At 32.5% G+C, this 22,591-nt stretch overlaps 1 protein-coding gene and 1 pseudogene across 1 annotated transcript; one reads left to right on the plus strand and one right to left on the minus strand.

Moving 5' to 3' along the window:
* Nucleotides 1–1,239: 1,239 nt before the first annotated feature.
* On the minus strand, nucleotides 1,240–5,427 carry LOC146943385 (uncharacterized; annotated as a pseudogene).
* Nucleotides 5,428–13,787: 8,360 nt separating this feature from the next.
* LOC146943386 (ARM repeat superfamily protein) lies at nucleotides 13,788–22,288 on the plus strand. The gene is made up of 21 exons (XM_085741644.1): nucleotides 13,788–14,129; nucleotides 14,221–14,353; nucleotides 15,200–15,336; nucleotides 15,446–15,491; nucleotides 16,757–16,969; nucleotides 17,069–17,572; nucleotides 17,685–17,819; nucleotides 17,925–18,140; nucleotides 18,230–18,319; nucleotides 18,395–18,639; nucleotides 18,743–18,831; nucleotides 19,287–19,327; nucleotides 19,944–19,974; nucleotides 20,062–20,184; nucleotides 20,266–20,483; nucleotides 20,569–20,664; nucleotides 20,764–20,876; nucleotides 21,082–21,217; nucleotides 21,372–21,476; nucleotides 21,584–21,919; nucleotides 22,032–22,288. The coding sequence occupies exons 1-20, from the start codon at nucleotides 13,855–13,857 to the stop codon at nucleotides 21,782–21,784; spliced, it is 3,147 nt and encodes a 1,048-aa protein (XP_085597770.1). The 5' UTR covers nucleotides 13,788–13,854; the 3' UTR covers nucleotides 21,785–21,919; nucleotides 22,032–22,288.
* Nucleotides 22,289–22,591: the final 303 nt, after the last annotated feature.

The following is a 22,591-nucleotide window of genomic DNA, read 5'->3' on the forward strand; positions in this document are numbered from 1 at the left end:
TCTACATAAAGCTACAAAAATTCATTGAAATTTATCCTACTTAAATAAATAAGGATAACATTTTATTATTATTATTATTATTATTATTATTATTATTATTATTATTATTATTATTATTATTATTATTATTATTATTGATTTATACTTTAGATTAAATCACAACTTTGTTAATATCTTCAGTAATTTTTTCTTCAAAAAAAAAAAAAAAATCTTCAGTAATTTTACTTTTCGTCTACATCAATATTTTCCAATTACTTATTTAGTTATATTTTTTAAAATGTGATATTAAATATCAAAATAAAGTTCACAAATCCTAACTCAACTGAAAAAAATGTCAAAATTATTAGGTCGAACGCCGTTACTAGGGTTCGAACCTCAAACTCCTCCATTTATGTGCATAATTTTTCGATGAATATAATATATATATATATATATATATATATATATATATATATATATATATATATATATATATATATATTAAGTACATCATCTATTCCAATAACTAGTATAGTGACCCGTGCCAAGCACGGGGAAATAAAAAAGTTTTTTGATCAAATGTATGGATTTTATATTATGTTATATTAAAGTTATAAGTGTGGTTATAATTTAAATTTGATATGGGAAAAAATATCATCTTAATTTTGTTAATGTTGTATATATTTTGAAATATCTAAACATTGCACATAACGATTAAAGTATTTGGATTTATACTTATACTAATTATTTGTAGTATAAGATGTACTCATTGTTAAACTTAGCATATGTAATATTTTTGTAAAAATACGCCGACATACTGATATTATTATTTGTTGGCATAATGTATTTTATTAATCATAAAAACTAAAAAAATTGTATTTTTTTATATAATAATCAGTGTCAGATGTATACACCGAGTTTGTGAATGCAAACGATAAATTTTTTACGGGTGTGTATAAATATAGTTTGGGCTACAGAAACGCCGATTGTTATTTGTTTTTATTTTTTACAAAACCAGTGGTCTAATGTAAATATTGTATTTTAGGGTAACAACGATGTAAAAAAAAGTTCCGCGTATTGTTATACCTGAAAAGTGCGTCAATTAAAAGTCAATGGCATGAGGATCTGCTTATATAGAAATTGCATGTCCTGTAATGACCAGTATGCCTCACAAAGAAATTAAAAAAAATGACTTTCAAACAATACGTAACTTTAGTTTTCTAAATTATAGCAACAACAATTCTAAAACATAACCAATGATCATACTTTTTGAAAAACTTCATGATACACAACATTTGTGGTTGCAAACATTATTATCTTCATCCAAGATGAACAACTTCAAACCTTTTCTAGAAGTAACTCGAGAGATAACGACATAGAGTTGTCCATGTGTGAACACGGGCTTAGGAAGATAAACTCCCACTCGAGATAAAGATTAACCCTGACTTTTATTTATTGTCATTGCAAAACAAAGCATCAATGGAAATTGTATGCGCTTGAATTTGAAAGGTAGTCCTGGATCACTCGGAATAATATTCATCCTGGGAATGAATACCCTGGTACCTGCCCTTTTTCCTGTAATTACGGTAGTAGATATCGTGTTCTTCCCTAGAAGTGTAAATGTCAGCCTCGTACAATTACACAGTCCATTGGCCTGATCGATGTTTCTCATCTGCATAACTGGACATTCGACCCTTAGTTTCAACCGGTGATTTGGAATTCCAGAGCTCTTAATACCATTAAGAAATTCCATTGTGAACCACTCGCTTTGGACATCAGAATTTTCACCCGATCGACAAACAGAATCAGAGCTTAAATACTCTTTCTCTTCACCTGGAATCAGTGACATCATATATTCTTTAACATGCTCAACTGAATCAAGCGTTGGTGCGAGTATTCCCCTTTATTGGAAAAATAGCGAGTCACCAAGGTTATCATTCAAATCGGGATACACAAAGTCTATAAGTGACATCAACGGATTTGTTGTGTCCGATATGAGCAAATCTTCAGGAATTTCTACCGAAACGTCGTTGTCGTATCTAATTGAGAGTGTCCACTTGCCAAAATTAGCAATGTCTTCCTGCTCTACAGGTACCGAAGATGCACCCAATCTCATATTAACAGTAAGCCTCAACATATCACAATAAGCCCATATCTTTGATGAATTGATTGAGGCATCAACAATATCCTGCCTCGTTCCTTTTCGGACAACATGCAACATCTGTCTGAAATCACCACCTAAAACTACTGTCATTCCATAAAAGGGTCTAAACTCGTTTAGGGGATCATTCTTGGACATGATATCACTCAGCCCAAATTATCAACTTTGCAGCACGCACCAGGCCTGCCCTAGGACCATCCTTTTCCATCGTAAGCGATGATGCCTCATTAATCTCAATAGGGACTGTCAGCGTTGAGTGCGCGGTTCTTCCACCTAGTAATAGAAGAGTCGATATACCGCTGGATGCAGCATTCAAAACAATTAACCCCTTCGATCTAACAGCAGCCGACAATGTTTTCCATATAAAGGTTTTTCCAGTACCACTGTAACCATATAAGTAAAAGAAACCATCGTCGTCAGAACCAACAGATTCCTTGATCTTGTCATGCACACATCTTTGTTCATCAGTTAGCATTAGTAACATATCAGCGTGTGTCTTTGCCAGCTCATCCTTGTTGTAATTTAGCTCATAGACGATAAGCTTGTTTGTGAAGGTTGGCATGTCTACTGCGTTTGGCTTGGGCATAGATTTGAAATTAGTAAGCGAACGTCTGTTTTCCTGAAGCAGCATTTCAATTTTAATCAAACACAAGTTCTTCAAATCATTAGCATTGATACGCAGATTTGTATATTAAATGTAAAGACACAAAATTAATATTAGAACCTTTGCATTCATGTGCGTACACGTTGAAGAGAAAGTAAAAATCTAAGCTTTACATGAGAAGCCTTTATATTTAAACGTATCATTATGTGTTGAAACATGCTTATTTTCTCTTCTGTCTTTCTCCTAAAAACTCAAAATGCTAGGGAAAATTGTAGCCTCTTTTGGGTAGATAGCCACAAATCAAATGTGTTACTCAAATCATGGCTCATCATACCAAAATATTTGTTAAGTTCATGACCACTAAATACACACTATCATGACGTAATACGAAGAACAATCCATTAAGTTTGCCACTAAAACTACGATAGCTTGGTAGCAGTAGCAAATGGTGTTTATTTGTCTGACATTTATATATAATCAAGTATATTGAATTGGATTGATCTACTTAAAAGATATATATAGTGGAAAGCTCCCAGGTGTGTCTATTGTCTTAGGTAGCTTGATTTTATCTTTCTTACCCGTGTGAGAGACATATATCAGTTAATTTAGTATCACAAGGCCTAAAATTATATTTTCTTCACTTGAATATATGGTCTACAAATTAGATAGTAAGACCTAAGCCATATAAATATATGTAAAACTCTAGATGTCAAATAAATATGTAAAGAACCTTTCAAAAAGTTATAAAAAGAATGGTGGCGCACCTTTTAACTTTCATTTTCCAACTCATACTATGTTATTGGTTAGTGTGTTGAAATGATGCATGAACTCTGAAACCATTAGCAGACCAATTATATGTGATTTATATATTTAAGCTCTTCTTAAATTGAGTTTTTAAACTTGTATCTTACTTCAAGCTCAGTATTCTATAGGTTGTTGTATAAATTCTTTCTCATGAAAGTATAAATTGTATCTATTTATTATTAGTACTTAAATGGATAAATATATTTATCGAGACAGGCATACAATACTTTGAGCATGAATATGTCAACCATTTTCTAAACTGTGCCTTTTTAATCAAAGAAAAAAATGCAAAAATCAGATCTTACACAAAACAAAATGGTACATAGATTTCAAAATAAGTACAATAAATATTACCCGAAATATTCAGATGCCTCCTACATTCAAATAAGATACCATCGGATAGCAACTGTCATGTCGCATCCCATACAATATTAGGGCTTCATTGTGCTAGTGGTTAAGAGATGCACAAACGACCAACGTAATTGTTGACCCGAACCAAACTCACCATGTTCCGTGATACCATCTATAAACTCTCTGTCGTCATCAAGTAATCCCAAAGCTTCCTGGAACGTGTCATAGGTATGTCCATTAACTGTTTTTATGCAACTATATCCCATGCAACCCTTCTGAACGGTCAACAGTATCCTCATGTAGTACAACTCCCCTATACCAGGCGGCGTGTAATGAAGTCTTCCAATTTGATATCCTTGTTTACGTGGCTGCCACTGTTTATCTTTCTTGACATAAATAAATCTTCTTGGAAATTCAGCATACGTCAGATTGCGACCGCCTACATACCGACGATTTGTTTCAAACCATGCGAGAAAAGTTGTTGACGCTTCCTCGTTATACCTCACTATGTCCTCGATGTCACGATCACCATCGTATAGTACCGATTGTTCATTATGCGTGTGAAACGTCAGTTTAAGAACATGAGGCCATTTATGGTGTATATCAAAAGCAAATATTCTTAACATTTGTCACTAAAATAAGTAAATATTAATCTAACAACTAATTACTAAGTAACTAAAATAAGTAATAATTTTTTCAATCACTCCAAGGATAATTAGAGGTCCTGGGTTCAAACCCGAATGAAGAAGTAAATGTTAATCTAACAAATAATTAATAACATTTGTCATTCAAAAAAAGTAATAATAGTTTCAATCACATGTCAATTTTTGCACTAAGAAAATATTGTTCTTGCTATTTGTTTTTTCTTTCTTTCTTATTTCTTTTAGGTTTAGCTGTACACTTATTGAGTACCGTGGTATTCCTTACAATTTTGTATGTTCTTTACTCGGTTCATCTGCGATCTTTATTTTTTTTCCTTCAATTATTAATATTTGAAGCGGATGTCCATTGAATTCCACAAAGTTAACACCAAATAAACAAATTAAATATATGTGGAGAGTCGTGTTAAGCATGCATCATAAATTTTTGTATTTTATATTTTTTACAATTTTAGTAGTATTATAAATAATTGGTTTTATATCCATCGTCTATTGCTCCATCACACATCGTAGTAAGTATATCGATTTCATAGTCGACCTCTCAGAGATAAAACCATACTGGTTATTAGTAACATGAGTCTCCTTTTTTAGTCTTTGTTCAATCACTCCTTTTTTTTTATAGAATTTTATGGTATGACTCATGTTTAACTCCCCTATATCCAATTTTGTATATCCCACTTGTTCTTATGAATCAAAATTAAAGTGTTTTTCTCCACTAATCCGGCATTTGCTTTGACCATATCATTTCTTTAAAAAAAAAAAAAATTAAGCCACTCAATGCCTTTGTCTCTTAGAATTTTCCACCCTTTAATAGGTATGTTATCATGTCATCACTCGAAACGGTCTCTCCAACGCATAAATGGTTGGGAGTTCACATTTTCATCATCCTCCTTTTCAACGTTTACTTTACCTCATGTTCTTGAATCTGACGATGGTAGTTATAGTTTTGGTTCTCTTATCTAATGTATGGGTTGTTAGAGTATAGTAAGATCACATAACCTTCGTTAAATAAGTTGTGGAAATACTTCTTCCATCTATGTTTTATATCTCTTTCCTGAACAATAATTTTACTCTCTTCATCTTTCATACACTTCACTTGATCTAATTCACTTGTATTTATTTCTCGTCCCTTAGCAAGACTATATATATATATATATATATATATATTCTCATTCCTTGATGCCTAAGGATTGATATAACCTATCAAAAGTTTGCATTCTTGCTTCGTCCAACACATCTTGGTCTCCTTGTTCATCTTATAACTTTCCCAAAATATGACACTTTTGCACCTAAACGACTCTTTAAAACATTTTCTTTTGATTATCACTTTACTTTGAACACTTTCTTTCTGCCACAAATATTCTTTTGATTTCCCCACCTTTTCTTTTGTTACTTTTCTAATCGCATGTGACATCTTGTTACCAAGTCATTGGTGCTTCCATGTAGCTTCTTAAAACCTCCCATTAAAATCTTGTGTTGGAAACTAATTTGTATTTAACCCTTTAAATGTCACCACTTGATCCTTTGGAGTCCAGACATGGCATCTTTTCTCTGTTCACCTCTTAACCCTCAAAATCGTAACCAATACTCTATGTTCGGTAGTCAAACTCTCTCCTGGTAAGACTTTATAGTCAAAACAAATCTTTTTGACAAATTTCCTAATAAAAAATAAATCTATCTGAGAATATGACACCCTCGCTCTTGTATGCGATAAGATGGATCTTTCTTTTCCAAAATCACATATTAGCTATAGTAAGATCAAAAGCCGACAAAAAATCCAGGATGAATTTACCCTCCACGTTTATCTCCCCAAGGCCATACCCCCACACACGCCTTCAAAAAAAACATCTCAAAACTCTCCCTCCATACCCATTTAGATTCTCTCTTAAAAAGATATTTTCTCCTAGTGGTATATCCTAAATTAAGCCTTTAAAGTTGAAAGTACAACAGAATCATTAATCTATAGAAACACCACTATTTTGGAATGTGAAATATCATTTACAACACAAATTGTATCTCTAAAACTAATTACACGAATAGTTGTGCAAAAGAATAATCATCACTTAAAAACTAATAAAATTCATTCATTCTAATCAAAGTGTTTAATCCAATTTCTTCTAAGTTCAAGTATAGTGGTAGAATTAACACACACAAAAAAAGGTAGAGTGGTAGAGTATCAAATTATGATTGTAACAAAAAAAAAATTATGACTATTAATTGCATTCCATCAATGTTGTTACCTCCACATTAAAATTATCATTAATAAAATGGAATTAACATTTTGTAAAACATAAAAAAATAACATTTTTTCATAACACAATTCTTTTTTTTTTTGAATAATTCATAACCAATTCTTATTTCCTTTATAATAACCTCATCAAGAAAATGCAATTGATATACAATGAAGTTGCGAAATCATTTCATTATCCATCACGTCTATAATAGTGTATTCTTTTCACTTTTATATGATAGAAAAGAATGTTACAGTTATTTTTTGTACAAAAGAGGGCCAAAGCCCAAAGAATGTTACAATTTTTTTTGTCAATAAGAATGTTACCACAATTTAAAAGTGACATTAATGATTTTAAATTAATAATCCCTCCGTTTCAAAATACATGTCTAATTTTTGCAATGTGCACTATTCACTTGACTTACTTTGACCATACTTTTTAACTAATATATAAATACAAATATTAGCATGTAAGATGTTGTTTGATTTATCTCGACAAATATTTTCAAAATATTAAATTTTTATAATTTTTTACTTTAGATAATTAAAGATATTAACGGTCAAAATTGTGCATTGACATATGTGAAGTGGTTGACTTGGACATGTATTTTGAGACGGAGGGAGTATATTCTTTTCACTTTTCACTTTTTTCTGTAAAAAAAATATATTTTGTTGAACCTTTTTTATTTATTGGTTACGCATCCATTACTGACTGCACATATTTTGATGGATCTTTAAAATATCACTTTATAGTTTTTTACAAAATTTTCATGAATATGAATGATTAAAATTCTTTAATAACATGACTCTTGTTACCTTTTTCAACAAACAATATCAAATAGGTATTAAAATAGAACATCAAAATTTGAAATTCGAATTAAAAAAATGTATTATTTAAGTAAAAAATATCCATTTTGAATTACGGTGTTTTCAATTCAATATATTTTTTGCTGAGTTAATGTTAGTAATTAACATTACGATGTTAATTAATAAAAAAATTAATGATATTTGTACGTTGAGATTGAAGATTTTTTTGTGGTCAACTTTGAGACCGAAATTTAAAATCGATTTTTTTTGAACTTGGTTTAATGATTCAATACTATTTTTAATTTTGACACCAATATTAATAACATGATCAATTTGATGACAATTTGGTTATTCCCTTAAAAATTTGCAGTCAGATTGTTATCCATTCTCGTGTCGTGGAAATGGTCCACTCTTTTGAAAATAATTCATTCTCATTGAAACTAATAATATACTCTTTGGTAATCATTTTTATGCTTTAGTCAATTTTTTTTTTTTGAAAAATAAGATTTCATTCGATCATCAAATGTTTTTATCCAGAATAAAATAAATGAATATACTTAGGTCCTTGATGGTATATAACTAATTGTAAAATCTCATCAAAACAAAAAGAGAGAAAATAACATTGATATTGTTGCAAACGTCGACGTTTGATCTTTATAAGAATATATAGATCACATAATTATGAAAAAGAAAAATTAGAGCATAAACGATGGAATGTCAATTAGAAAGAATGATTGTTCACAAATACAAATCATTTTTCCTTTGTACAAACATAAGAATAACTATAAAATTTCCATTACATGTATAAATTATTTTTTTTCTTCCAAACATAAGACATAACTATAAAATTTCGATTACATGTAAAAGTCTCATGCATTAAGTGTTTAGAAAAATACAAACTGAAATAAGATGACAAATGGGCTATCAAACATAGTATAAATTCAATTACATAATTTTTATAAATGATTAACACTCCTATGTGAAAACCTCTTTGCTTTTGGTTGCGATTCAGCAAATTTGTGGAAATGCGATGTGTTTGATCATGATTCTTGATTTGCTACTCTATCAAAACAAAAATGAAAAATAGGTTGATTCGGAGTATAATAGAAGAAAAAAAGTGTGATAGAAGTGTGCCTTATGAAATTAGACTGATTCGGATGTCTAATATATAGACGTATTTCACTGGGTAATTTGGTAATGTGTCATTTTATTGAAATATGAAACATTTATTTTGGTGAATCATTTTATTAAATTTAGACGCGTTTATTAATTTGGGTGAAACAAATTTTTTGAAAACATTTTAATACACCGAAGAATTTTTTGGACTACATTTTTAATTTTTAATGCATTCTCCTTATAATATTTGTTGCGATTAAGTAACACTTCCTCTTATAAAAAAAAGTAACGCTTCTTGTACCAAAAAAAAAAGTAACGCGTATGAACATATATAAAATTGACCAAATTAAAAGCAATATTAATGCATATTCAATGTACTTAAAAGTGAGATTTCAGTGTTATTTTCTTTGGTTCAATTTGATTAAAAGTAATAATTTTATTAATGCATATTCAATGTACTTCCGTTTTTCTTTTTCTGTCCTAAAATAAAAATTGAACAGTTTAATGAAATTTATTTAAAAAAAGAAGAACAGTTTAACGAAATAAAAATGTGAATAATATTTGTTTTATTACTATTAGTTTTTTAGATTTTATACTTTGTGATAAATTATAAATTAGATAATCTTTTTAATAGGTTAAGAATATATACAATTTTTCTGCATATTTAAATATAGGGAAATGTTAACCGGTGCCCCCGGAGCACTGGTTAAGGAATCAAATGTAGAAACTATTACATTGGAGTTTGTGTTGTCAACTCCTCAAAAATATAAAAAATGTTACTTTTATTTTAAAATTTCAATTTTTAGTTCCCTTAACCAGTGCCCCGGGGGCATTGGTTAACATGACCCAAATAATAAAGATAATAATTAGTTCATTTCACTAATCCAGTATTCCTTTATTATTCCTTTTTTCATATTAATTGTCAAATGCACCAAAATGCTTGGTTTGGTTTATAATGCCACATGTCACTTTAAAAAAAAACAAATGTTTGGTTTGGTTTATGATGCTACATATCAACACCAAGAGAAGAGAAAACTACTTCCATATTAGGACTTGAAAAAGGTCATAAATTTATATAATATAGATAAGCCGTCAAATAAAAAATTGATAATATAGAAATAAGAAATAGTAGCTCAGTTTTAAGATAAATTTGTAACCAAAAAATTAGATAAATTATTTTATATATGTATGAATCGGAGTTTAAACCTTGAATTACCACTTCATTCATCTTAAAAGATAAAATTCTAGCTATTAAGACTACTTAACTAAAAAAAAAATGTTTGATAGTACTCAAATATTTCTTTTGGTTAAGTAGCCTATTGACTATAATTCACCTTTTACAAAGTGAATAAGTAAGATGTCCGGGGTTCAAACCTTAACCCCATATAGGGATTCATGTCCATGGCAACTGAGCTATGCTCACAGTCACAAAGACAATGCTCAAATATTTTAGTTCAATCAACCGAGCATATTCCCCAAAAAAAACCTCCCCTTCAAAATCGTACTAATTATTTTTCCTTTTGAATTAAGGAATTTTTTTATTTCCTTATTTGAACACGCGTTTTATGAGCAACCATTGTGAATTGCCAAGCAAAAATTTAATGTATAGTACAAATTCCTCGTGGTTTTTGAATAGAAAAAGGAATATTAATATTAAATTGGGAAAAAATTATTTGAGTAAGATTATTAAAGTCACGTATTTCAACAGTAATTTATAAATAGAATAGACGATTTTGATTCTCTAAAAATGAATAATATCTATATATCTATGTATAAAAAATAAATGAGAGTGTTACAAATTAATACGACACATTCCACATCAAAATAAACATGTTCTTCATTCAAAAAAATCATACATGTAAATGAAAGAATGTCTAACAAACACGTGAATCCTCATGAACTATTCATGAAATACTTAAATAAAACTAAATTAATTTATATTCACATGACCACCTTGAAACCCCTTATGGGGTTGTAAAAGCAATCATTATCGATTTCGTCATTGCGGCCTGCTTGTTGACTTTTCAATCATAGATACCTCCACAACCATCTTTTTGAGTTGGTTCGGGTTTTTACTTCCGTCAAAACAACCCTCGATCTTTTCTTTGTTTAAGATCTACAATTTGCTGCTTCTTGGTACCCAAAGATAGTTCACGGGGTTCTTTCCTTCAATGTTTCGATGTGAGGGTTGTATGTTCTTTATGGGTTCGACGATGTTGTCTTTTAGTCACTCAGGTTTGGCTGTGTTAACAATTTTTGCAACAAAAAAAAAAAAAAACTAACAGAGATGGCTAACTTGATAAACGAAAAACAGAGATGAGAGACTAAGTTGAGACGTTTTATAGTTATAGGACCACTTTGAAATAAAGAATTAAGTTAAGAGGCCAGATGTTCAATTAAGCCTTTACAAATCATGGGTGTGACTCAATCAATTACTTTAGAAAACAAAAATCATAATAATACCCAGCCCCCAATTTTGCTTCTCCACAACTATGGTCTTTGCCTATTTGGTTTGAGTTGTTAACACCAGTAGAGCCGCAAACAACCATCAAACCTTGACCAATCTTTGTTTGAATACGATGATGTTAAGATTTTTAAATGTCTAATCAGTTGAAAAGACCATGCTAAAATCTACATAAAGCTACAAAAATTCATTGAAATTTATCCTACTTAAATAAATAAGGATAACATTTTATTATTATTATTATTATTATTATTATTATTATTATTATTATTATTATTATTATTATTATTATTATTATTATTATTATTATTATTATTATTGATTTATACTTTAGATTAAATCACAACTTTGTTAATATCTTCAGTAATTTTACTTTTCGTCTACATCAATATTTTCCAATTACTTATTTAGTTATATTTTTTAAAATGTGATATTAAATATCAAAATAAAGTTCACAAATCCTAACTCAACTGAAAAAAATGTCAAAATTATTAGGTCGAACGCCGTTACTAGGGTTCGAACCTCAAACTCCTCCATTTATGTGCATAATTTTTCGATGAATATAATATATATATATATATATATATATATATATATATATATATATTAAGTACATCATCTATTCCAATAATAAAAAAGTATACTAACGAATCATACTTAACTTTCAAAACTGTGAAACAAAAATAAAAAAAATTTATGACAAAGCGTAAGTCAAGCTTTGACTTGGAACTTTCTTGACCAAATTAAAGTTTTGGTGTTTGCAAATCCCCATTGTATTTGTCTATTCCTATCATCAAAGCATCCCCGATGCTCACATCAATGTTTGAAGATCATACATCTACACAACACTCGTTTATAATTTTTCAATAGTACATTAGTAGTAGCAGTACTAACTAATAAACACTTAATTATTCTAACCCACTATCTCACACAAATTTCTTACACAGAACCCACTAATCATATATGAATGACTATATATTATTACATTTCATTTTTTTAATATTAAAGAAGTGCGAGTCTCGTGAATTAAAGAAGTGCTTACTTGAAACCCTCTACCTACCAAGCACTAAATTTGTTTCCACCACAATGATGCTACCTAATAGTAGGGGAAATAGTCACTTTAGTCCCTGAATGGGAAGCGATTCGTCAATTTAGTCCCTGAATGCAGAGAAACTTCAAAATAGTCCCTGAATGTAAACTCTGTTAGTCAATTTCGTCCCTGACGTTAAATAGGTCTGTTAACGATGACGTGGCGGCTGATGTGGCAATATGATAACTGCCACGTAAGATTGTGACTTGGCAAAACGTAAACACGTGGCAAAACGTAGTCACTTTAGTCCCTGAATCGGAAGATATTCGTCACTTTAGTCCCTGAATGCAGATAAATTGCAAAATAGTCCCTGAATGTAGACTTTGTTAGTCAATTTAGTCCCTGAATGCAAACTTCATTAGTCAATTTAGTCCCTGAATGTAGACTCTGTTAGTCACTTTAGTCCCTGAAATTGACCATGCAGTGACTGTTTTGCAATTACTCTTCATTCATGGACTAAAGTGACGATTCCTCTCCCATTCAGGGACTAAAGTGACTAATTCCCCATTTGTTGCTTTGAATCTTCAGCTTTTTCAGCTTAGATTGTTGCATTGGACATAGAGGTCCACTTATGTTGGCCAACTTCAATCGGTTTGATTTCATAGTTCTCATTATGTATGACCTTATCTCCTCTAATAAAGTCACAATCGGTTTCGCTCGGTATTTCAAAATACTTGAGTTAAACCCCTCACAAGTATTGTTGCATACATTATCAATCTTAGGATCAATACTAAAAAATGGGGAATTAGTCACTTTAGTCCCTGAATCGGAAGAGAGTCGTCACTTTAGTCCCTGAATGCAGATAAATTGTAAAACAGTCCCTACATGGTCAATTTCAGGGACTAAAGTGACTAACGGAGTCTACATTCAGGGACTAAATTGACTAACGAAGTTTGCATTCAGGGATTAAATTGACTAACAAAGTCTACATTCAGGGACTATTTTGCAATTTATCTGCATTCAGGGACTAAAGTGACGAATCTCTTCCGATTCAGGGACTAAAGTGACTAATTCCCCAATCTTACGTGGCAGTTATCATATTGCCACATCAGCCGCCACGTCATCGTTAACAGACCTATTTAACGTCAGGGACGAAATTGACTAACAGAGTTTACATTCAGGGACTATTTTGAAGTTTCTCTGCATTCAGGGACTAAATTGACGAATCGCTTCCCATTCAGGGACTAAAGTGACTATTTCCCCCCTAATAGTATGCATAAAATCTTGTGGAGTTAGATACCACCATCGTGGATATGATCTTGCTAGTTTAGTATTGTACACTTTTTTTGTTGGTATGTACATAGTAGTGTACTAAGTGGTACCAACAGTTTGCAAACAAAAAAAGGACAGAATTGAGCATCACCCACATACATGCCACACAGACGGCACGAGCGAGCGTGAATAATAATAACAGTAGATTAGTATCGGTAACACAAGTATAATTATATTTTACTTTAGCAGAACCAAAACCCTGTTTTGCGGCAGGTACCCATATATAAAGTGAATATAAAACCTTTCCACCAAAGTGTGCAATCAAAGCAAAACCCTCAAACAGGCAGACGCAGGCAGAAGCAGAAAGAGGCTTATCGATGGCGCAGTCTTTGGAGCTTCTGCTGATACAATTCTTGATGCCAGACAACGACGCACGCCGTCAAGCTGAAGATCAAATCAAACGTCTCGCCAAAGATCCTCAAGTGGTCCCCGCTTTGATTCATCACCTCCGCACCGCTAAAACCCCTAACGTCCGTCAACTCTCTGCCGTCCTCCTCCGTAAGAAAATCACCGGTCATTGGTCTAAACTCTCTCCTCAAATCAAACAACTCGTTAAACAATCTCTCATTGATAGCATCACCATGGAACACAGGTCAGTGATACTCACTTCATTATTAATTAACACAATTTTGCTTAATTAATTAATTAATTGATTAGTTGATTAATCTAATTCTATTGTGCAGTCCTCCTGTAAGAAAAGCAAGTGCGAATGTTGTTAGCATTGTTGCAAAGTATGCTGTTCCGTCTGGCGAGTGGCCGGATTTGTTTCCGTTTCTTTTTCAATGTAGTCAGAGTCCACAAGAAGATCATCGCGAAGTTAGTTACAATTTTCTGTTATGCTTTCATTTTAATTCTACTGTACTTTTATGCTCAATTTTCAATTGTAAATTTTGCATGTATATATGTAGGCAGATGAGAATAATTATAGGATATAACTAAGTATGTTCTAATTGGGTCTGTTTGGATGAACAGCTAATTTGCGGTTTATAGCCTAAGTGCTTATCATGTATAAGCTATTTCTATAGCAAAAGATAATAAAGTTAAGTGTTTGTTTGGTTCTGTTGTGAGAGAAATTGATTTTGAGTGAATTGATTATGTAAAGTTAAGTCTGTCTAAAATTGAGTTGAAGGTAAAGTAATTTGTGTTTGGATACATTCATGTAAAAGCGAGTTGAATTATAAATTTGAGTGTAAAAATTGATTGTATAATCGATAGCTACAAATCCTAGCTTCAGGTAGAATCAATTATGGAGGCAAAATCAGTTCTACTCGAAAGCAACTAAACATGTAAAAAAAAAAAAAAATCTACACCTCTAGAATCAATTTTAGCTCCTCCAAAAGTGGAACCAAATATACACTAAATTGTTTTCGTATAAGCTATACACTATTTTCATAAGCTATCTTGAAGAAGTTGTGAAACTAAGCTGAAAACAATTTATAAACATGTCATAAGCTGTTTTCATAAGTTCTCAGGAATTTATTCTCGTAGTAAGCTCAAATAAGCTAACTCAATCATGCCTGTAAATCTTATTCTCTAGTTGTATTGCATTTCATTATTTGGTGTTGTTATGTGATGTTTATAATGGAATTTGAGAATGATTTAGATCTTTGAAAAGACAATGTTTGTTTGACCAAGCTTTTGTTGATTTTGGAATTTTATTAGGTGGCATTGATTCTCTTCAGTTCTTTAACCGAAACAATTGGGAATGCTTTTCGACCGCATTTCGCAGCTCTGCAAGCTCTTTTACTTAAGTGTTTGCAGGATGAGACTAGCAACCGAGTTCGAGTTGCTGCTCTCAAGTAAGTTGGAATCAAATATTGGTTTAATTGTGTGTGTACAAGCTTCAAAGCAACTATTTATTACAGTGTCCTGTTTTCGCTTACGGAGATCTTTTCCAAATTTTGCCAGGGCAGTGGGATCATTTATGGAATTCACTCATGATGGGGATGAAGTGGTATGCATGTCTGTGTTATTTGTGTGATTGCGACTATAATAACAAAAAGCTTAAATATTTATTGTTTCTGTTAATTTTCGTATTTATTTTCTTCATGTTAGCGGACTTGGTGTGTTTCATTGGCAGACGGTATTTAGTGAGAGATTATCATGTTGGCCGTAATTAGTTCACCATCAAGAGATTTCAATATGTGATTATTGGGAACTCAGAAAAAAGAGATGGAAAACCATATAGGAAGAACCAAACCATTAGAGCTGTGTTATTGAAAACTGAGTAAAAAATGCGAAGGAATGTCCCACTAGGGTTTCCCCTTCACAAAGGATCTCTTCTTTCATTTTAAAACTGTCAAATGTACTGAATGAGTCTCCCTTATCTGATTTCCCCTTTTCTATCTAACCAAACACCTCTAACTGACCTACCAACGGGCTAACTGACAGAATGAACAGTTGTCCTTGTCCTATCTGAATCTATCGTATTGGTAAAATTGAATTAATTAATTTACTGCAATCAATTCCCTCTGTAGAACTGTTAGAATATAAAAAATATCTTTTACTCTAACAGAACCATTGTAAAAAGGTAATAGGAAGGAGAGTAAGAAAAATAAACAATGTATAATAATTTCAACTATACCAGACAAGTTTGCATTAAATTTAAAGCATCAAATACTCCTTCATCTTTCATAGGTCTTCTAAAAGTTTCTTTTTTGTTAAGCTCATGCTAGCTGTGGAATTATCATAGGGCGCCTAGAAATATGCTGACATAAGAAGTATAGTAGGAAATTTTCTCATTATGAGTGATTTCTTGGATAATCAGCATTTTTAGGAATTTAAGTTACTTCATTGGTGCCAAGACAGGGTTTTGATGACAATGTTTATCATCATTTTTAGGAATTTAAGTTACTTCATTGGTGTCAATACAGGGCCATAGTGACAAAATGTTGTGCTCACTGCTCGGTATTTTGCTTCTTTTTTTTTGGGTGCTTGTGTGAGCTTTAGTGATTTTTCAAAAGAAGAACAGATGTTGTCTGAAATGAATTTTCACCCAGCAATAATATTTTCCTCATGATGTTATACATCATAGGTACTATTAATAATTTAATATTGATGTTCTGATGTACATTGCATTCATGCAAAGTTCCAATGAAACCAATTAGAGGCTTGTTATCAACTTTTCAGTGTATTGCTTATATTATGTTTACTTCTCTGCTGCATATTTGTGTATTTTATTCAAGTTTTACTAACTTAAATTTTATCATAAATACACAGATTAAGTTTCGTGAGTTTATTCCAAGCATCTTAAATGTATCAAGACAGTGCCTTGCCTCAGGAGAAGAAGATGTTGCCATAATTGCTTTTGAAATTTTCGATGAGTTGATTGAATCTCCTGCTCCTCTTCTTGGAGATTCAGTCAAATCCATAGTACAGTTCTCTCTTGAGGTTTGCTCAACTCAAAGTTTGGAGCCTAACACACGCCATCAGGTTGGTTTGGGTCATAAAGTATATCGCCTTGACTTTTTATACTCCTGCTTTCATATTTGTTTTGCTCACTAGTTTGTTGTTACTGGCTTTATCTAACAGGCAATTCAGATTATTTCATGGCTGGCAAAGTACAAGTCCAGTATTTTGAAAAAGCATAAGCTGATCATCCCTATCTTACATGTTTTATGCCCTTTACTTGCTGAATCAACCAATGAAAACGAAGATGATGATCTTGCACCTGATCGAGCTGCTGCAGAAGTTATCGATACAATGGCTTTGAACATCCCAAAACATGTTTTCCCACCGGTTTTTGAATTTGCTTCTGTAAGCTGTCAAAATGCAAACCCAAAGTTTCGAGAAGCATCTGTTACTGCATTGGGTGTCATTTCTGAAGGTTGTTTGGAACAAATGAAAAAAAAGCTGGAGCCTATTCTCCAAATTGTCCTGGGAGCTCTCAGGGATCCAGAACAAATGGTTAGAGGAGCGGCTTCCTTTGCTTTGGGTCAATTTGCTGAGTACTTACAGCCTGAAATTGTGTCCCATTATGAGAGCGTCCTTCCCTGCATTTTAAATGCTCTTGAGGATGCATCTGATGAAGTAAAGGTATACATTGGAGAAGAGAATGGTTTATCAATACAATAATAGATTATCTGCTACTATATAAAAAAAAAAAAATGTCTGCATGCTGTATGATCATGTCATTTAATTTGTGCAGGAAAAGTCATACTATGCTTTGGCTGCTTTTTGTGAGAACATGGGTGAAGAAATCCTTCCTTTTCTAGATCCTTTGATGGGAAGGCTGTTAGCAGCTCTCCAAAACAGTTCTCGTATTTTAAAAGAAACATGCATGGTAGGATTCTGTATCCTATAAAGATTGTTATAATCATGATGAAACATCTATCGGGTAATTAATTTGATATTTAAATCTGTACTTTCCTCCTGAACATTCTTGCAGTCTGCCATTGGTTCTATTGCTTCTGCTGCAGAGCAAGCTTTCATTCCTTATGCTGAAAGGGTTTTAGAGTTGATGAAAAACTTCATGGTGCTAACTAATGATGAGGATCTCCGTTCACGTGCAAGAGCAACGGAACTAGTAGGAATGGTTGCAATGTCTGTAGGGAAAACGAGAATGGAACCAATATTACCTCCTTATATAGAAGCTGCGATTTCTGTAATTACCTTCACACTTAACACTGTTGCTGATTTTGCATTTGACCTTCTTCCTGGAATAATTTGTTTTTTTTTTCCTGTTATTTTTAGGGGTTTGGTTTGGAGTACAGTGAGCTTCGGGAGTACACACATGGATTCTTCAGCAACGTTGCCGAGATTTTGGGTGACAGTTTTGCACAGGTCTGTTTTTATTGACTTAATGTACTTACAAAATCACGCTTACTCTTACAAGTGAAATTTTGTTTTGGTAAACAGTATCTTCCTCATGTCGCGCCTCTTGCATTTTCTTCCTGCAATCTTGATGATGGTTCTGCGATTGACATTGATGAGTGTGATGATGATATTGCCAATGGATTTGAAGGAGTTTCATCAGACGATGAAGCTCACGACGAGCCAAGGGTTCGTAATATAAGTATTAGAACTGGAGTGTTGGATGAAAAGGCAGCTGCAACCCAAGCCCTTGGCTTATTTGCACAGCATACAACCATCTCTTATGCTCCGTATCCTTTGCCTGGATTACTTTTTGCTTTCTTTTCTAGTCATTCATTTCATGACATATAATCAGCACTAGAAGGTATATTTGATTTCTTAAATCATGTTAAGCTATTTGGAGGAGACACTAAGAATCTTGGTCAAACACTCTGGTTATTTTCATGGAGATGTCAGACTTCAGGCAATCACTGCTTTAAAACGTCGGTGAAAATTACTTTCTTAATTTTGTTTATTTTTCAAAATTGCGTTTATTTGTTTTACCTACTCTTGTTTCTTAGTCTGTTTCATGCTTTTAATGCATGGCAGGAATCTTGAACTTTTCAAAAGTAATTGTTTGTGGTTGTTTCAGCATAAAGTGCATTTTACCATGTTTAAAATTGTTCTTATTAGTAATGCAGACCCAAGAATCCCATACAAACACATTACACCTTGCATTCAAACCATGCCATATCTTATATCCATTCAAAATCAACGAGGAAAAGAAGGAAAAAGATAATCAGTTGAAGCAAACTGTCCATTCTACATTATACTTTACCTTTTAATTCATGACGATTCATATATTCACATATTTCTATGTTATATGTGTTCTCAAATACCTCAGTTTTATTTATAATATAATCACTGAATGCTGACGTGTGTTTGATTTTAACTGCAGATGCTTTAACTGCAGCCCATGCAATCTTCCAAAGCCAAAATGTAAATCACTGCTCCCTTCCTTCTTTTATCATTTCACCTTTTCCTTTTTAAAAAATGAACATTTGTTAATTACCATTGTTTCTTGGTCCCTTTGATTTTATTTTATTTATTTTTCCATACTTAGGTATAGAGTTTTAACATTATATTACAGATACAGCATGTGAGAAAGTAAAAGAAAATGATAGAAAGTAAGAGAGAAGTTTAGACAGAATCTAAGAGTTGCTTGTTGTAAATTTGATCTGAAATTGATGATTTTAATAAATAAATGCAAATAATTAACTAATGCTAACTATGCCAGTATAGCTGACTAGCAATTGTAGAAGCTTCTGGAAGCTAACTAACTATACCAGAATAGCTGACTAGCAATTGTAGAAGCTTCTGGGAGCTGACTAGCAAGTGTAGAAGCTTTTGGAAGCAACTGGACTACTGTACAGCTAAATGCCAACTAGAAATCTAGAAAAAGTTGTGATATGTTATCATAAACACACCTCTCGTTTAGAGGGCTACCACATAATAGTATACGACAATATGTGTTTCTCTGAATTTAAATGTTTGCTCTTTGGTTTCAAGCCTTTTTCTTACTAAAGTCAAAATTGACACCGCCCTTACTTTTCAGGACGGGGCTGCCAAAGCAAAAGAAATTCTTGGTGAGAACATTAACCGAGTCTGGAAAAATATTTATGTTGTTGTGTTATTGTCATGATTTTAGCGATCGAGTATGATTGATTCAACAGATACTGTGATGAATATTTTCATCAAGACTATGGTTGATGATGATGACAAGGAAGTGGTTGCTCAGGCTTGCACTAATGTGGCTGACATCATTCGAGATTATGGCTATGCAACTCTTGAGCCATGTAAGCATAGAATTATTTGACCTATACCGTCTAATGTTATTTTTGCTGAGCTAATGCTAACGTGAGATTTTCTGATACCAGACTTGCCCAAGCTTGTTCATGCAACTTCATTGTTGCTCCAGGAGCAATCTGCTTGTCAGCTGCAAGAATCGGACAGTGAAATTGATGAAGATGATAGTGCACACGATGAAGTACTTATGGATGCAGTTTCTGATCTTCTCCCTGCATTTGCAAAGTCCATGGGTGCTCAATTTGCTCCAATTTTTGAACAACTATTTGATCATTTGATGAAATTTGCAGTAAGTTGGCAACCAAAATGTTTTACAGTTAGAAGATAGAACATAAAGTTAAATCATAAACTAATGTTTTTACTTTGAAATGCAGAAAGCTTTCCGTCCCCCTGAAGATAAGACCATGGTTGTTGCCTGCCTTGCGGAAATTGCTCAGAACATGGGTTTTCCAATTGCAGTCTATGTGGATGTAATTCTGTTTCTTATTTTGGATTTCTAAATTTATTTTATCAGTATTAGCATTTTGAGAATTGTAATTGTTTTGTAAAATCTGATATTATTTTCTCAGCGTGTGATGCCTTTGGTGCTTAAAGAATTAGCGTCACCTGAGGCAACCAATAGAAGAAATGCTGCATTTTGTGTTGGAGAGTTTTGCAAAAATGGTGGCGATTCAGCTTTGAAGTATCCTTTTCGTGCTATCCATTTGATTGATATACACTAATCTTTCTATTATTTTAGGTTAGCTTATGGAGCGTGCTTATATTTTTTGAATGGATGGAGTGTGCTTATATGATAATTTATGTCAATCAATATTAGTTGATGTATGCAGTTTTTATGGTTGAATCCTGTACTAGTATATCTTGTATTTTCTTCAATCCAATACTAGATATTATGACAATATATTACGTGGGCTTCATCCCCTATTTGGTGAGTCTGAGCCTGATGATGCGGTGAGGGATAATGCAGCTGGTGCTGTGGCAAGGATGATTATGGTGCACCCGGAGTCTATTCCTTTAAATCAGGTGATTTCCTGCTTAATTTGTAACACTTCTTGCTCAATTAAATATGAATTTATGAACTTATAACATGTTGCACTTCTAATTTTGTTGTTTATACTTATGGCTAAATGTTTTCTCATTGGATGTTGTCTACATATATCTTGGTTCCGTTTTACAGGTTCTTCCTGTTTTCATGAGAGTTCTTCCATTGAAAGAAGACCACGAGGAGTCTATGGCTGTCTATAGTTGCGTCTCTACTCTTGTATTCTCATCCAATCCACTGGTAATTGTTTCTTTTTCGAAATTGAGATTCTTTCTTTGTTTTGTTGTTCCCTCTGCAGTAATATTATCCTACCTAATTATGTTTGTCCATTTTTAAATGTATTGCAGATCCATTCTCTTATCCCTGAATTAGTTAATATTTTTGCTCAAGTGGCGGCATCACCTATTGAGACATCTGAAGTCAAAGCTCTAGTAGGCAGAGCTTTTTGTCATCTAATTTCATTATACGGACAACAAATGCAACCCCTTCTGAGCAACCTTTCACCAGCACACGCACATGCATTATCAGCATTTTCTACAATGAGCTGACCATGCAATGAAAGAACAAATTGAAAATTTTATCCAATTCTTTGTTTTACCTATCAAGTATTTTTTGAAGAAATGTCACGTTATATAGTTTATGTGGAGATGTTTGGCATGGCAGATGATTACCGCCATTATCAGGTTGGTAGGACGATTCCCAACAACCTTGTCTAAATTGTTGCTTTTTATTCAAATATAACTTGTGTTCAATCAAACATCTTACGTATGATGGCTATTACTTTTATTCTTGCAGGTTGCTGCTGTTCCTTTCAGTGCCTTCTAGATTTTTATTTTGGAGTCCAGGATTCTCTTCTTTTTCTTGATTTTGATTATTTCTTGTGTATTATTTTGTTTTTTAAAGTAATTCCTTTTCTTTTCCTCCACATTATGAATTTTTGATGTTTTTGTTTTCACCAGTTTGGAGGGGTGAAAGTTGTATCCTCGAGGTTTATGTGGAGAATTTGAACGTTTTAACCAAGTTATATGTGATATATTATCCAGTTTTGTGCATACTATTGTCTTCATTTGCTGTCTGTTTTCAGACATAATTCACTGCAATTGACTGGAAAAAGTATGGCTCTTTTTAAGGTGAACATATTACGAAAGTGTTGCACCATCCTCGATTTTTTTTGAATGGTTGGGTTGAGCAGTAACATTGTTTCGCCCACCCTTAAATTATCTGTTCAAAGTCACAAATGTAACCTAAACACTAATAACAGTCAACAACTCCACAGTCATTCCATGCCATATTTCATCTCTTAAATTCACCATTAACGATAGTATCCTTCTCCATCTAAGTCCATTTCTAATTTT

This window comes from Medicago sativa, chromosome 2 (genome assembly GCF_051527215.1).
Source record: "Medicago sativa cultivar Bolivia chromosome 2, Bolivia_mono, whole genome shotgun sequence".
Taxonomy (NCBI): domain Eukaryota; kingdom Viridiplantae; phylum Streptophyta; class Magnoliopsida; order Fabales; family Fabaceae; genus Medicago; species Medicago sativa.